General features: G+C 37.2%; 1 protein-coding gene across 10 annotated transcripts in view; it reads left to right on the top strand.

Moving 5' to 3' along the window:
* The window catches only part of WAC (WW domain containing adaptor with coiled-coil), an 86,486-nt gene that overhangs the window by 37,547 nt on the left and 34,282 nt on the right, over nucleotides 1-14,657 (top strand). For all 10 annotated transcript variants that reach the window (XM_059404106.1, XM_059404109.1, XM_059404104.1 and 7 more), the window contains exon 4: nucleotides 8,024-8,130. In XM_059404106.1, coding sequence (XP_059260089.1) covers nucleotides 8,024-8,130 — 107 coding nt within the window. The remainder of the gene's footprint in view (nucleotides 1-8,023; nucleotides 8,131-14,657) is intronic.

The following is a 14,657-nucleotide window of genomic DNA, read 5'->3' as shown; positions in this document are numbered from 1 at the left end:
AGTTGTAATAGTAGAACTGGATAAAAGTCCTTTGCATAGGATATGCAGATATGTTTTCCTCTTCCGTGGATTGACTTCTCACTTTTTTGATGGTATCCTTTGAAGCACAAACGCTTTAAATTTTGACAAAACCTAATTTTTATATATATGTAATATGTATATTTTTAAGATTCTGTTCATTTGACAGACACAGTAAGAGAGGGAACACAGGCAGGGGGAGTGAGAGAGAGAGAAGCAGACTTCCTGCCAAGTAGGGAGCCAGATGTGGGGCTCCATCTCAGGACCCTGGGATCATGAGCCAAAGGCAGATGATTAACCAGCTGCTTTCTGCCCAGGCGCCCCTGTGTTTTTTTTTTTTTTCACTTGAAATTTGGTGAACATTTATGTCTGTAATTCATTTTGTATTAGTCTTTGTGTATAGTGTGAGGAAAGGTCCAACTCACCTTGATTCTTTTGCATGTGCGCTGTTCCTTGAAGTATTTTGTAGAATTCCATTTCTAGTTTTCAGGTATACATAAATAATATATGTTACGTACACATGTAAGAGTAGGAAAGATGTGAGTAGTTCCAAAGGAAATATGTGATACATACGTTGCACAGAGTAGTTTGGATCACTGTGCAAAATGATAAAGAGCATATTAATTTGGGGTAAACATAAAGGATAGCAGTATTGTTTTTATTTAGTTTTTTAAAGACTTACTTGAGAGAGGGGGGGTGCATGCTTATGTGAGCCCTGGGGGGAGGGGGGAGGGGAAGAGTTGAAGGGCAGAGGGAAAGAATCTCCAGTACACTCCTTGCTTAGCCCTGAGCCAGACATGTGGGGCTTGAGATACGACTGAGCCCATCCATCATCACAGCAATAATGTTTCTAAAACAAGCTTTATTAATCAAATTCAGTGTAAGCTGCATCTTTCATCTGTGCTAGTTTAATAATTTTTGGTCCTTACTGTGTTAACAAAGGAATATCCTTGATCCTATTGGAAAATGTAGCATATTGTGATAAGCAGAATTAGGTACTAGGCTCAGATAATTAGAAGCTGATTTTTAAGATGGGACAAGACTTGAGGAATATCCTCTGCTTAGTAGGCATCTCTGGCCCCATTCCACTAATTATCAGTGGATACCTTCATCTAGAATAGTGCCATCCAGTGAGCCACGTATGTGATTTTAAATTTTCTGCTAGCCAACATCTGGAGTTAATTTCAATAATAAATACTATTTAACATGTCTAAAATAGTTCGTGTAATCACTATAGAAATATTAATGTGCTATTTTACATTCTTTTTGTATTCAGTCTTTGAATCCAGTGTGTGTTTTACACATGTAGCATATTTGAATTTAGAGTAGCCAAATTTCAAGTGCTCGATAACATATGTGGCCTAGTGGGCTTAATTTGGATAACACTTACCTAGAGGGAGTAACTCAACTACAGGGCGCTGTCAGATACAAGTCTTTTGTTAACACATCTGAATCATTTCTACCCTCACCAGGAGACATAGTCTGGTTAGCTACATTTTGATTTTCCACCATTTATTGTAGCTCATAAACAGTTAGTAAATTGGAGAATGACATTAATAAATTGAAGCTGTATTGGTTTATATGCGGGATTTTTTTTTTTTTTTTTCTAGGCAAGGAGAATCAGAATAGCAGGAATAGGGTTATAATCTTAAAATAGAAAAGAAAAAGCTCTCATCCAGCTAGCTGTTGCCTAGGGTAAAGAAAATTAAAGTCTGCTCCCCCCCCCTTGCCTGGCTCTCTGGCAAGTTGCACTTCTTCTCCATCCACTTAAACTGTAGCCTCAGTGCTTAGAACGTCACTTCTCTGTTCTCATTCATTCCCAGCAAGCCTCATTTCTACCCTATTTTTTTTTTCATTTTTAATATCCTCTGAAACAAATCTATAACTATGCTGAGCTGCTTGCCTGTGCTCTTCAAGTTTTTGTTAGTGCTTTAGTTATAATACAGTTGCATAATTTTTTTTTAATGATTTTATTTATTTATTCGACAGAGATCACAAGTAGGCAGAGAGTCAGGCAGAGAGAGAGGGGGAAGCTAGCTCCCTGCTAAGCAGAGAGCCCCATGTGGGACTTGATCCCAGGACACTGAGATCACGACTTGAGCTGAAGGCAGCGGCTCAATCCACTGAGCCACCCAGGCGCCCCTACAGTTGCATAATTTTAAGTGATTTGTTCCTACTCTATTTTTCCCATAAGGCTTATTTTTAGTGTGATTTTGCAGAATTTAAGGTTGGTCAGGAAGATATTTATGTTATGGTAAAAATACTCATTATAGATGTGGCTTTCTTTGTAAAAATCTCCTTATTTTTAACTGTTTGTGGTCTCTTGTTTTGGACTGATGAGAGGAAAACCAAAGTAGTGGAAGGCAGTAGACCATTTAAAATAAAGTGTGGTGCAGATACTGACCACATCAAAACCATGTCATTAAAAATTTACATGTTGGGGGTCCTGTCCCATATACTGTGAATCAGAATCTCTGTGAGATTCAACCTTGAAATCTAATCTACATTTTAAAAAATATACTGAAGTTTGAGATCCAGTGAACTTAATTAGTCATACCTACTGCCTACTTTTATTAGTTTGAATAGCAGTTTAGGGTGGTAGATGTCCTTGAAATCTTTAGTATTCTAGTTATGCCTTACTCATTATTTGTTATTTGTAGGTGGCATGAAGACTTAATTTCTGATGATCTGGTAGTGAATTCTAGTGGTTTTCATGTTCTGAATAAGGACCCAAATGCCATAGTATTTATCCCTAAATAGAATGAAAACTGTTGTTTCACTTTTTGAAAAGCTGGTTGTGTTTCCCAGTCTTGTTTGCTCATAGAGGAGTGTATATTCTTTGTTTTTCCTTTAATATCCAAGTTCCCTTTTCTAAATGAAGTAGAGTGTAATTGCTTAATTTCTAGCTGAGTCAGGTGCATTTTGTTACATCCCCCCCCCCCCCCCGCCATTTCCCAGTGGCTCCATCTTTCTCAGTCTGAAGGTTCTAGCCTTTTTTATCCTTAAGACCTCACTTCTGAAGTTAGAGAGGTTGCTAAGTAGGGATTATTCTGCCTTTTAAACATTGAAGATTCTGTCAGGTTTGTATATTGCATTATGTTCATTAATTGCTTATCTTAGATTAATGTCTAATCCAGGAATCTGCAAAGTTTTCTTAAAAGACTGGGTAATGTTTTAGTCTCCTGGGTCCCACAGTTGCTGTCACAATTAAAAGAAAAAAATAGCTAAACATAGGTAATATAAATGATTGGCTGTCGCTATTTTTTAAAAATTATTTTTATTAACATATACTGTATTTAATTTGCCACAGGGGTACAGGTCTGTGAATCATCAGGCTTACACATTTCACAGCACTCACCATAGCACATGTGCTCCCCAGTGTCCGTAACCCAACCAACCTCTGCCTATCCCTGTCCCTGTGTTTTGATAAAACTTTATTAATGACTTCATTCATGAAAACATGCCCCCAGCAGATTGTAATTTGCTGATCCTTGGATTCCAGTCTGACATTAACATCCAGTTGAGTGAAAACATCTCCATTTTATATCCCTCTGGTTAAGCACTGGATGAGAGAACTTTGCCCAAGCATAAACCTGTAACCCCTTTATTCCACCCCCTCACCCCGCAAAACCCAAGTAATTCTCACTAGTATCCTTTTCTTTGTTTTTTTAAACAGTTTATTTATTTTTTAAGATTTTTATTTATTTAATTGACAGAGATTACACGTAGGCAGAGAGGCAAATACAGAGAGAGGGTGGGGAAGCAGGCGCCCTGCTGAGCAGAGAGCCCAATGCGGGGCTCCATCCCAGGACCCTGAGATCATGACCTGAGCTGAAGGCAGAGGCTTAAACCACTGATTCACCCAGGTGCCCCAGTAGTATCCTTTTCTTAGAAATCTTTAAGACTTGCTTCATTAGTCCTAAGTTTAATTCCTTTTGTTTTGTTTTAAAGATTTTATTTATTTATTTGACAGAGATCACAAGTAGGCAGAGAGGCAGGCAGAGAGAGAGGAGGGGAAGCAGGCTCCTTGCTGAGCAGAGAACCCGATTCAGGACTTGATCTCAGGACTGGGATCATGACCTGAGCTGAAGGCAGAGACTTTAACCCACTGAGCCACCCAGGCGCCCCCTAAGTTTAATTTCTTAAGTATCATTTAAAGCCAGTTGTTTCCCACCTAATCCATAAATCCTGCTTTCCTCAAAGAGACTTTCTTGGGCCAGATAGCATGCATGAGACTATCTCTTACCCGCATTTATATTAACTTCCTTTGTGCACTTGAATAATCACTGATTTAGTATTAGAATTCTGAGTTTCAGTTTTATGCATGGCTTTACTCTTAGCATATATTGGCATCCGCAGATCACTTGTTCTTTCTTTCAGTCTTAGACTCTACGTCATATCTTAAAAAAAAAAAAAAAAAGATTTTATTTGACAGACACACCAAGGCAGGAAACACAAACAGGGGGAGTGGGAGAGGGTGAAGCAGGCTTCCTATCGAGCTCGGAGCCCCATGCAGGGCTAGATCCCAGAATCCTGAGCGCATGACCTGAGCTGAAGGCAGACACTTAACAACTGAGCCACCCAGACCTCCCTACATCATACTATTAATAAAAAGAACTTGTGTTCTTATCCTGAAATATGCAGACTAATTGTAGGGCAGGAAATAAAAATTTATGTGAATTTTTGAGATAAAAAGATTTCTGAGGAATTTTGTATTGTAGCACTTTGTATATTAGGTATGGAAAGTGTAGTCCTGGAAAATCATATCCAGCATCATTGTTACTCTGATGCTGGGTAGGCTGTGTATGTAATCACTTTTCTTCTCTACTTGGGTATTAACTTGAGTATGAAAAGAACTACCTGGAAGAATTTAAAGGCTCAAATGAGACACCCCCCCCCCCCAAAATACTTTGGAAGGTAATATAAATTGTAGCTTTTATTAAGGAGAGTTTGCTGGAACTTTGTATTGTCGTGTTATTTAGGGGCAGATCTGCCCTGCATTCAGTTCTTAAGCACATCCTTCTGGCCAGAGTCTAAAGATTTATTGCTTGCCATCCCATACCATGCATTCTATAAAACCTCTTTTACTTAGTTTTGGATCCAATTTAAGAATGTCAGTTTATTCTTAGTCCCTTACCAGAATAATCTGTATCTTAATCTTGCTTCTCACTTCTTTTTTAAGGTTCAGTTGTTAGTTTTGCTAAGTGGTCTAGATAAATCTATTTCACAGGATGTAGACTCAGAAAGCTCCTGTCTCTGAAAATGTCTTCGTTCTTAATAGCTGAGTTTTCTCTTATCTCTAAAGCTTTAGGCCAGGGTGCCTCAGTACTTGTGTTTTTTCAGTATATTATGGCCTCTGAAAAAACATATATTAGGCCTAAAAGCTATCTGATAACCATCTGTCACACTGGTAGAATATTTACTGTTTCTGCAGAGGTAAGAGCTTAACTAAATTGGGTGCTTGTCAGTTTTTGAATTTTCATTGATACTAAGAACAACACTAAATGGAGTAGATGTCTGGATCTTAACCTCATGAGAGAGAGATTAGTAGACCTCGATGCCTAGTATACCTTCTGTTGGTAGAGTACTTCACTTCTCCAGTCTTGTAATAAATCTTTAATGTGGCACTTTTATAGTCTAAGTGTAGGTCATCTTGCTTAAGAATATATGCATGTAAATGTAAAGGCATCTAACGCAGGCTTCTTAAAGGATTATTCTAGAATTCATTTCAGTCTATAAAATTGACCTTTTCTTCATTATTGCAAGCATATTTATGGAAATTTCAGTGGTATCCAAACTCTTAAGAGGGATGGATAATATGACCTTCTTTGTATATATTACTCAGTTTCTTAGCTCTATTTTCCTGTTAACCTGATTTTTCTTTAAAACAAACAAACTAGGAGTTACATATGAAAAGTGCAGATTTTGGCATAGGTTTTCTTAAAAACTTGGGAATATTAAGATTTCTTTGTGAAAGTGTTTTGGGGTTTGGTGATTGTCTAAGAGGGTCACAGCACCCATGCAAGTCATCATCGTGGCTATGACTTACTACTGCGAAAAGATACATAGTAGAGTCAGCTAAGAGAAAAAGAAAAGGTATGCAGAATAAAGCCTGGAGGAAGCCAGGTTGTAGGCTTCTGAGAGTCTTCCTAGTAGAGTCACACAAGACATACTTCATTCCTTCAGCAATGAATTAGACAGTATTTGTGAAATGTTGATTATAAAGGAGACTTACTAGAAATTTGGTACCCAAAATTGTTACTAGATTTGGTTTGTTACATAGGCCCCTTTACCTAGCATCTACCAAAAATGTGGATTCCCAGTAGGAAAGCATATGTTAAGCATAAACTATGTTTTATGCCCAAACAACTTGGGCACAGTGAGCAACTGTTAACTCTTATGGGAACTATATCTATCTAGGTTCCCACATGTCAGCCAAGGGCCACCTGTGCACAGGGGCCTTTCTGAGGATAGAGGTCTTAAGGCCAGCTATGTTAACTTTTCTTCCCGCTGAGTTTATCTTGACTAATTTCTCTTTGTGTTTGTTCTTACAATGTTTACTGAAGAATATTTTGTCTAAGTTTAGGGTGTTTTATATAAACGCATGCCATACAGCAAGGTAAAATTAAAAACAAGTAGGTGAAGAAGTCATCAAGCAGTGGTCTGGTTGAGATATTTCCTCTGTTACATCACCCACATTGTGCCACGTCCTTCAGTAACCCTCTCCTGTCTATATCACATTACTAGTGTTTCTGGGTCTTTGAATCTGCTTTTGGTTTCTTTTATAAACTGGCCCTTACCCAGGGTTTGATGTTGGCCATTGCCTTTTCTCTTGCCATACTCTTACTTCATTCCAAGCTCATACTGCTTGTTGATAGTATGCAAGGCAAAGTTGATATTATGCAAGGCAAAGTTGAGTCCCTCCCTTTGACTTCTAATGGAGGAGACTTGCCAATCACTTCTGAATTCCTAATGCTCTGTAGGTCTACTGACATTTCCACTTGGGTATCTGAAACTGTAAAGTCCGCTCTGTCTGTCCCATTTCACTTTTCTTACCTACTTAGTTTACCCTGCTGACTGAAATAGTTAATTCTCAGTCATTTATATTATTCTTCCCACATTTTGTTCATTACAGTGTAGACTTCTTACCATTGCCAGTGTAGTCTGTTTGTTAATTTTTAACCCACTGAGCCACCCAGGCGTCCCCAAGTTTGTTTGTTAATTTTTAAGGTGAATTATGGTTATGTTGTTGCTGGGGAAAAATGTAATGAAATTGAAATACAGTTAAGAAATTGTAATAGCAGTTAGACTTTGTGGTGAACCTTCTTTGAACTTGAATCGGTGTTTTTGCAAGTCTATTTTTATACCTTGGCTTTTCTTAAGACAATAAACACTATCATTCCTGATGGTCTTTGAGATGTGTGGATTATTCACAAGGCTCACGAATTACTTTTAAGCAATTCTTAGAGTTGGTCCTATTATTAGGAGACTTAGATGATACCATCTTCATCAGATACCTTCCCTAGGACTTAACTTTCTTAATACTGTTTTATTTGAAATATTGACAAAACTATTTAAAATCAAGTTGCAGAGTCTCTTTAAGAAATTGAAAAATAATTGTAAAAACATACTGGATATTTGTGACTTTTAGTTCTGTATCACTGAATTTTTGTGCTTTTTTTCTTTATATTGTGTTTCTGTCTTTCCCTAATAAATCTCTTATTTTTAAAAAATTGCAAGAAATGATACCGATGAGGTTTTGCTCATGTGATATACATAACATTTTTCCATAGGCTGTCAGCCATGCAAGCTATATGCTCTTTAAGCCACATCTTTTGTAGGCTCACAAATACTTTATAAGTAAGAAGTATGAATATGTATATATTCCAGATGCTTATGTAAAATGATTTTAGGGATACACAATAATCTGTAGTATGATAGAAAGCAGTTGAAATTAAACATGAAATACAACTTATAATTCACTTTGGTCTTTGTTTCTTTGCAGGGACCAGTTACTCTCCACAAGAAAATTCACACAACCACAGTGCTCTTCATAGTTCAAATTCACATTCTTCTAATCCAAGCAATAATCCAAGCAAAACTTCAGATACAGTGAGTATATAAACGTGCCCAATTTTGGTTTTGGAGGGGATTGTGTGTGTTTGTGTTTATTACCCTCCTCCCTCAAAAACGCCCCCCAAAACTCCTCCACCAAGTCTTGTTTAATCTGAAGTTGACCTTTTTTCAATGTATTTGAAGTAATGAGCTAAGCTTCGTAGAACTGAGAATAGTCAGGAGATAACTGGTATTTTTTCATAACTTTTCTATACAGAGCAAAATATGACTATTGCAGTGTCTGAGATAAAAAGAACTATGGATTGTGAAACTTATGTAGTTAAAGTGGTTTACCTTGTTCTCCTTTAGGAAAGTGTATACATTTCTTAAAACATATATTCAGAACATCTGCTGTGTATTATACACCCTACTAAATACTAATGATGTGAGAATTCCTGTCTTCAAGGCAATGAAAGTCAGGAATTTTAGGTATTTCTAAACTGAAGTAACTCAGCTTTGATTTTTTTTTTTTTAAAGTCATGGTTCAAATGAAAGTTTTAATACATTCATTCAACAAAAGTTTAAGTTTTCAACTTGCCAAGTATATGCCAAATTGGAGAGACGTATAGTACTAAGAAAATGTGGCCCATCTCAGAGGAACTTTTGGACCTGTGGTGAAAATAGAAGAGTAAACAGTTAAAACAGTGCCTGTTAGAGTTGCATTGGGAACACTCAGAAGGGTAACACCGTCTTGGATGAGAGGAAAGTATTAAAGTACAAGTAACACTCCCCAGCGGATTGAATATAGCAGCTAGGTGAATTCATGTGGTATGCAAAGGGAGCAGCATCTGCAAAGACCTAGAAGTGTGAAATAACGTAGCGTTTTGGAGAACTGCAAAGGTTTTAAAAGTGTGAAAGAATGGTAAGAGCTCAGGTTACAGAGATAAGTGGAAACTAGCACCCCCAAAATTGCATATCTTACCAAGGAATATGAATTTTATATAAAGGCAGTGCAGAACTACTGAAGGATATAATTGGTGAAGTAACCTCCTACTTGGGATTTTAAAAATTGTGTCAGAGAGTAGCATGGAAAAGACCAGGAAGGAGCCACTAGAAGGCTATAAAAGTGTAGGTTGAATTCAGCAGATTCTGCCTTGGATATTTGGGTGATCATCATACCTTAATCAACATTGAAAGGTCTTTGGGATTTATTATTTCTTCTCCCTTATTGAAGCAGTGTGGGTAGTACATTTTCAGAGGAAATGTAGACATAAATGATAGCATTTTCATAAAGATAAATATAGAATAGTTTTAAATACTGTATCAGTCAGGGTCTAGGTAGGAAAACAAAACATGCTAGCTATTTTAGCACAGAAAATTTGGCAGCACAGAGAATTTTATATCCAGGATTGGCTAGGCAGATAGTGTATGTTATTGAGGACTGAAAAAAACCAAAAAGGAACATGGAGGTGATACACCCATACTTTCAGCCTTAGAGCTGGAGTCCAATAGGAGGAGGTTGTGGTTATTAGAACCTAATAGCTTAGAGGAGGAGCCTTGCAGAACTGGTGATAGGACCTCTGAGTGGTACAGTGTATGATGAAGCTAGTTCTGGCAGATGGCAGAGAGCTGGAAATCGGAGATATCTGTGGCTGCTAGGCTTCTCATGCCTTTCGGTCTTCAGTGCCTACTATTGGCAGAATCTAACTGGTAGCTAGCTGAATAAATGATGCAATTCGCCCTAGTATCACAGATCAGTATAGAAGGCAGTGGTATTGAGGCTGAGACAACAGCTTGGTAAGCCTTAACAGGTGTTATCATCAAACTCTTTGGCATGAGTTACACAATAAGGTGTATATTCAGGATTTTAGAATGAATCTGTTTTTGTGGAAGGTGGCCCCATTAATTTACAAAGTAACAAACACTAACAAAGAGCTCCATTTATCACTCACAATCCCAAATTGGTATTTGTCTGCTGATAGTTGGAGTGGCAGGCCATGTGGACGTTGTTTTGACTTAAGAAAAATCTTAATTCACGGAGAACTAATTCTGGTTGATTGATTTCTAAGACATGGGTTAAACGTGGTAAAATCAGAAAGAGTAAATAATGGGCAGATAAGCTTGATCTACCCAAATCATAAATGGTGTCAGGGGATTTCGTTTTGTGGGTGGAAGCTGAAGACTGTTACCTGAATGGATTAAGTATTATATGTTTTAAGAATCAGGATTTCCCTTTCTGTAAATTGCAGCTGTAGGTATATAATTAATCTCCCAAGTAGTGGTCTTCTTATGATGTGCCCAGTGGGCATGATGCATATATTATTTTATAAACTACAAATTTAATCTTAACTGAAAAGTTAGCTTTTGAACTTTTCTGCAGATTGCTTACAAACTTTTTGTCTTTAAATCATGTTTAATGGAAGTTTTTGAGTAGTAAGTAAAACATAATTAGTTTTTTATCTGATACTTTCATAATGAAAGAATAAAAGAACAGGTGAAAATTAGAGAACTTAGGTCAACACATTTTAATCTAGGTTAAAATATGGAATAACTTTTTAAAAAAGTAGTTCTTTTTTCCTCTTTGAGGTTTTCAGGTTTTAAATCTTGTCTTTGAAAGATCAGTAACAATATTACCTAGTTAACATCTACACAGACATTTGGTTGTATGGGTGATTTATATTTATCAGCTGTTGATAGTCGAGTTGAAGTTGCCTTCTTTTCTCAGTATTAAGATTTCACATTCATTGTGGTTTAACGCAGAGCCTAGCCCATGATAACTATTTAGGAAAAGCTTTTTGAATGCCTCCTCCTCCCTAATCTAAATATAACAGGACTTAACAAGCCTTGTTTTAGGTTAGTTATGCATATTTGTGATTTTTAAGAGACCTCTGAATTGCTTCATTTAGAAAAAATAATTTATTCCCATTTAAACACGTAACAGGTATCTTCCCCTTCTACATAGTCTCCAGTCTTGATTTGCTGGGAGGTACGTCAGTCTCAGTTGACTTGGCATTTATAGTCCAGCTCTACTTGTTACCACATAAATATCTTTCCTGTTTGGAGCTTTTCAGCTTGAGGCTCTCAAGATTTATTTCTGTAACCAATCTTTGCCTCTGAAGATACTCCACTTAATTTTAAAAAATCAGAAATTAATCAGAGCACTCTTAGGACTCCATGAAATTCTTTGTTAAAATAATTGCCATCTTTGATGGTGATATTGTTAGTCAGCAAAGGGGCTCCTTATTAAAAATTAATTCCAGGATTAACCAGTAACCATTTTAATTCTATAATTTAAAAAGTTAATTCCAGGATTAACAATTCCTTTTCCAATGTTTCCCATGGGGAAGAAGTAGTAGGATTCTGTATTTTAAGAGAGAGAGCAGAAGGGGATACACTTTTTTCAGGAGAAAAGCACACCTAAAAGACATTTTGAACTGAAGGAGAGCAGATGGTTACCGCCATAACTGTTTATTAGTACTGTTCTTCCAGAGCAGTCATTTTCATACTTTTTCATCTTGAGACCTCTGTTTACATTCATAAAAATTGAGAGCTTTTGTTCATCTTTTATCCGTATTTTCCATATTTAAAAATTATACCTTGGGGGAAGCACCTGGGTGGCTCAGTCATTAAGCCAAAGTTATTAAGCCTCTCTCTTCAGCTTCAGCTCTCAGGGTCCTGGGTTCGAGCCCTGCACTGGGCTCCCTGCTCAGTAAGAAGCCTGCTTCTTCCTCTCCCATTTCCCCTACTTCCCCCCACCCCCCGTTCGTCTCAGTCAAATAAATAAAATGTTTTTTTTTTTTTTTTAAATAAGCCTTGATAAATATGAGGGCCACTCGGGTGACTCAGTTGGTTAAACATCTGCCTTTGACTCTAGGGTCCTGGGATCAAGCCCTGTGTCGTGGTCCGGTGCTAAGTGGGGAGCTTGTTTCTCCCTCTGCTCCTCACCCTTGCTTGTGTGTTTTGGGTGCTTGTGCTCTTACAATCTCAATCACTCACTCAAAATCTTTATAAAACACCTTGAAAAATAATTTTACAAAGATTTGTAAATTTTTAAAAATTTGTAAACCCTTTACATGTTAGCATATGTAATGTTTTTATGAAAAAATACTTTGTAAAATAATAACTGTTAAAATAATAATGTAAAATAATAACTTTGTAAAACAAAAAGATGTGGAGTATCTCTTTAATATCTTCATAGGCGATACCTAGAACTTCACAAGTGCTGTGCATTCAGTCTTCCGTGATAACAAATCTCCTTTCACAGCATCTGGGGAAATTCCACTCCGTTCTTGTGATAGAATGAGGAAGAAAAAGACAAAATCATTTGTAGTAGTATTACGAAAATAGTTTTGATCTTTTGAAATGATTTTGAGGTCCTTCAAGGGTTCCTGGACAACACTGGGAAAACTGTTGACTTAATGCTTATGTTGGCAAATACATCAAGCCTAATTCAGAATATTTGAAGTGTTTGCAGGCCTTTTGGGGGTTTAGTTCTTAGTTGTAAATACTCCTTTTTTTACTCAAATTTAATAACAAGATCTAATGTCTAACATAGTGATGATAGTTGGTAACACCATATTGTGTGATTGAAATGGGCTGAGAGTGAAAAGTTCAGAATGTTTTCACAAAATCTGTGAGGTGGTGATGGATGTGTTAGTGAACCAGATAGGTGAAATCCTTTCACAGTGTCAAAACATCATAGCATACACTAAGTGTCTTTAATTTTGTCAACTATATCTTCCAATAAAGTTGAAAATACATAATGAAGAAAAGCAGTAACACCTGTTGCACATCAGCATTTTGAAAAATTCCCCATTACTGAAAGGGTTCCCTGCCCCCCTTACCTTTTTTGTGTGGTAGATGGAAGTGGGGTGAGAAGATAAGCTAAAGTTACTGGTATGTTATTTTAGTGCTATACCCTGAAACACATTTTGTAAGTAAGACATTAACTTGTACTAATCTGAGATTTGGTGGGCAAAATCAGTGCAGTGTCATAGACCCATACCGTTGAAGTTTCTGGTCTGTGAACTTTTAACTGTTGTGGAGGTTATGCCAGGATGTAAATGAACCATTGTCAAATAATACACTGTTTACTTGAGCTGAAAAATTTTTTTTTCTTAAAGTGGGACTCTTGATGAGGGAAAGAGTATGTCAGTATATATTTTGATGCCTGCTCCTTACCTTCTTCAGAACAAGGCACAGAACCATCACTTTGAAGAGCTCTGGTATATACCACTCTGCCCTACTCTGATGTCCTCTGTCCACCTGCCTCAAATCTTACTCTACTTCTTCAGACCAAACTAGTAATCAGTCCCATAAAACCACTTTCCAAGGAAACCAAATCTTTCAGATACATCCATAGAAATGTTCAGTTTATATAATAATTTAGGTACAAGGAGTGGTGAGTGGTGAAAGAGAACTTTTTGAGTTTGACTTTCTGTGATTGGGTTTCTACAACTTGGTTGTAGCCTATTTCTGAAAACTAGAAGCATTGAGGATTAACTTGCCCCTGATACGAGGGTTTTGGATGCACAGGGCTGATTACCGGTTGCTGCATTATTTTGAGGTATAATCCCAAGAGCATAAATGTGGCATCTGCATTTAGGAATCTGCAATATCTTTTCATCTACCCTTAAATTATTGTAGCATTTTGAGAATTGGTATTGATTTGTTGGAAATAATGGGCATCCTGAAACCTAGATTTTTTTTTTTTTTTAAGATTTTATTTATTTACTTGACAGAGATCACAAGTAGGCAGAGAGGAAGACAGAGAGAGAGGGGGAAGCAGGCTCCCTGCTGAGCAGAGAGCCCGAGATGCGGGGCTTGATCCCAGGACCCTGGGATCATGACCTGAGCTGAAGGCAGAGGCTTAAACCCACTGAGCCACCCAGGCGCCCCCTGAAACCTAGATGTTTTGATCCTTACGGTCTATCACCAGTTAGTTTTGTGACCTATAGCAAACTGATACATTCTGTAGGCTGTTTCTTACTTGGTAAAACTAAAGCCGAGTCAGCAGGGCATGAGAGTTTTCTTTCCTCAAGCTTGAGCCCAGAAGAGGTGTAGACTACCAAAGTAGAACATCATTTCAAGCTCATTTGAGAAAATAGTCAAATCCATCCGGAAGTGTACTTGGAATTCTACCAGATTTCCTGGGCCTAGTGCACTTAAACTTTACACTTTTTAGATCAGTACCATGGAAATTGGGCCTTCTTTCAGATTTTTCTAATTTCTTTATAATTTTCCAGTTCTTATAAAATACCTAAAGAGAATGTAGCTGAGAGTTTTTGAAAGGCTGGTTTTTGTTACAGAGAAATGAGTGATGACGCTGACCCATGTAGCATGTGAGAAGAAAAGGTCTAGATAACACTGGCCCCGCCTCATGGATTTTGCTGGTGAAACAGATACTACACTTTTAATTAGCTTTGTGTTCATGGTTTTATTAACATCGTGTTTTTTTTTTTTTTTTTTTTTTTTACCCCCACTAAGTAACAGTAAATACAGGCAGATTGTTCTCTGTTAATACTATATATGAGTACTGTTGTGCATAGTGAGTTTAGAACTGATGTACTGTCATGTCATCAAAT

Source organism: Mustela nigripes, chromosome 6 (genome assembly GCF_022355385.1).
Source record: "Mustela nigripes isolate SB6536 chromosome 6, MUSNIG.SB6536, whole genome shotgun sequence".
Classification (NCBI taxonomy): Eukaryota; Metazoa; Chordata; class Mammalia; order Carnivora; family Mustelidae; genus Mustela; species Mustela nigripes.
The sequence above is the reverse complement of the archived record's forward strand: the minus strand, read 5'-3'. Positions and strand labels throughout refer to the sequence as shown.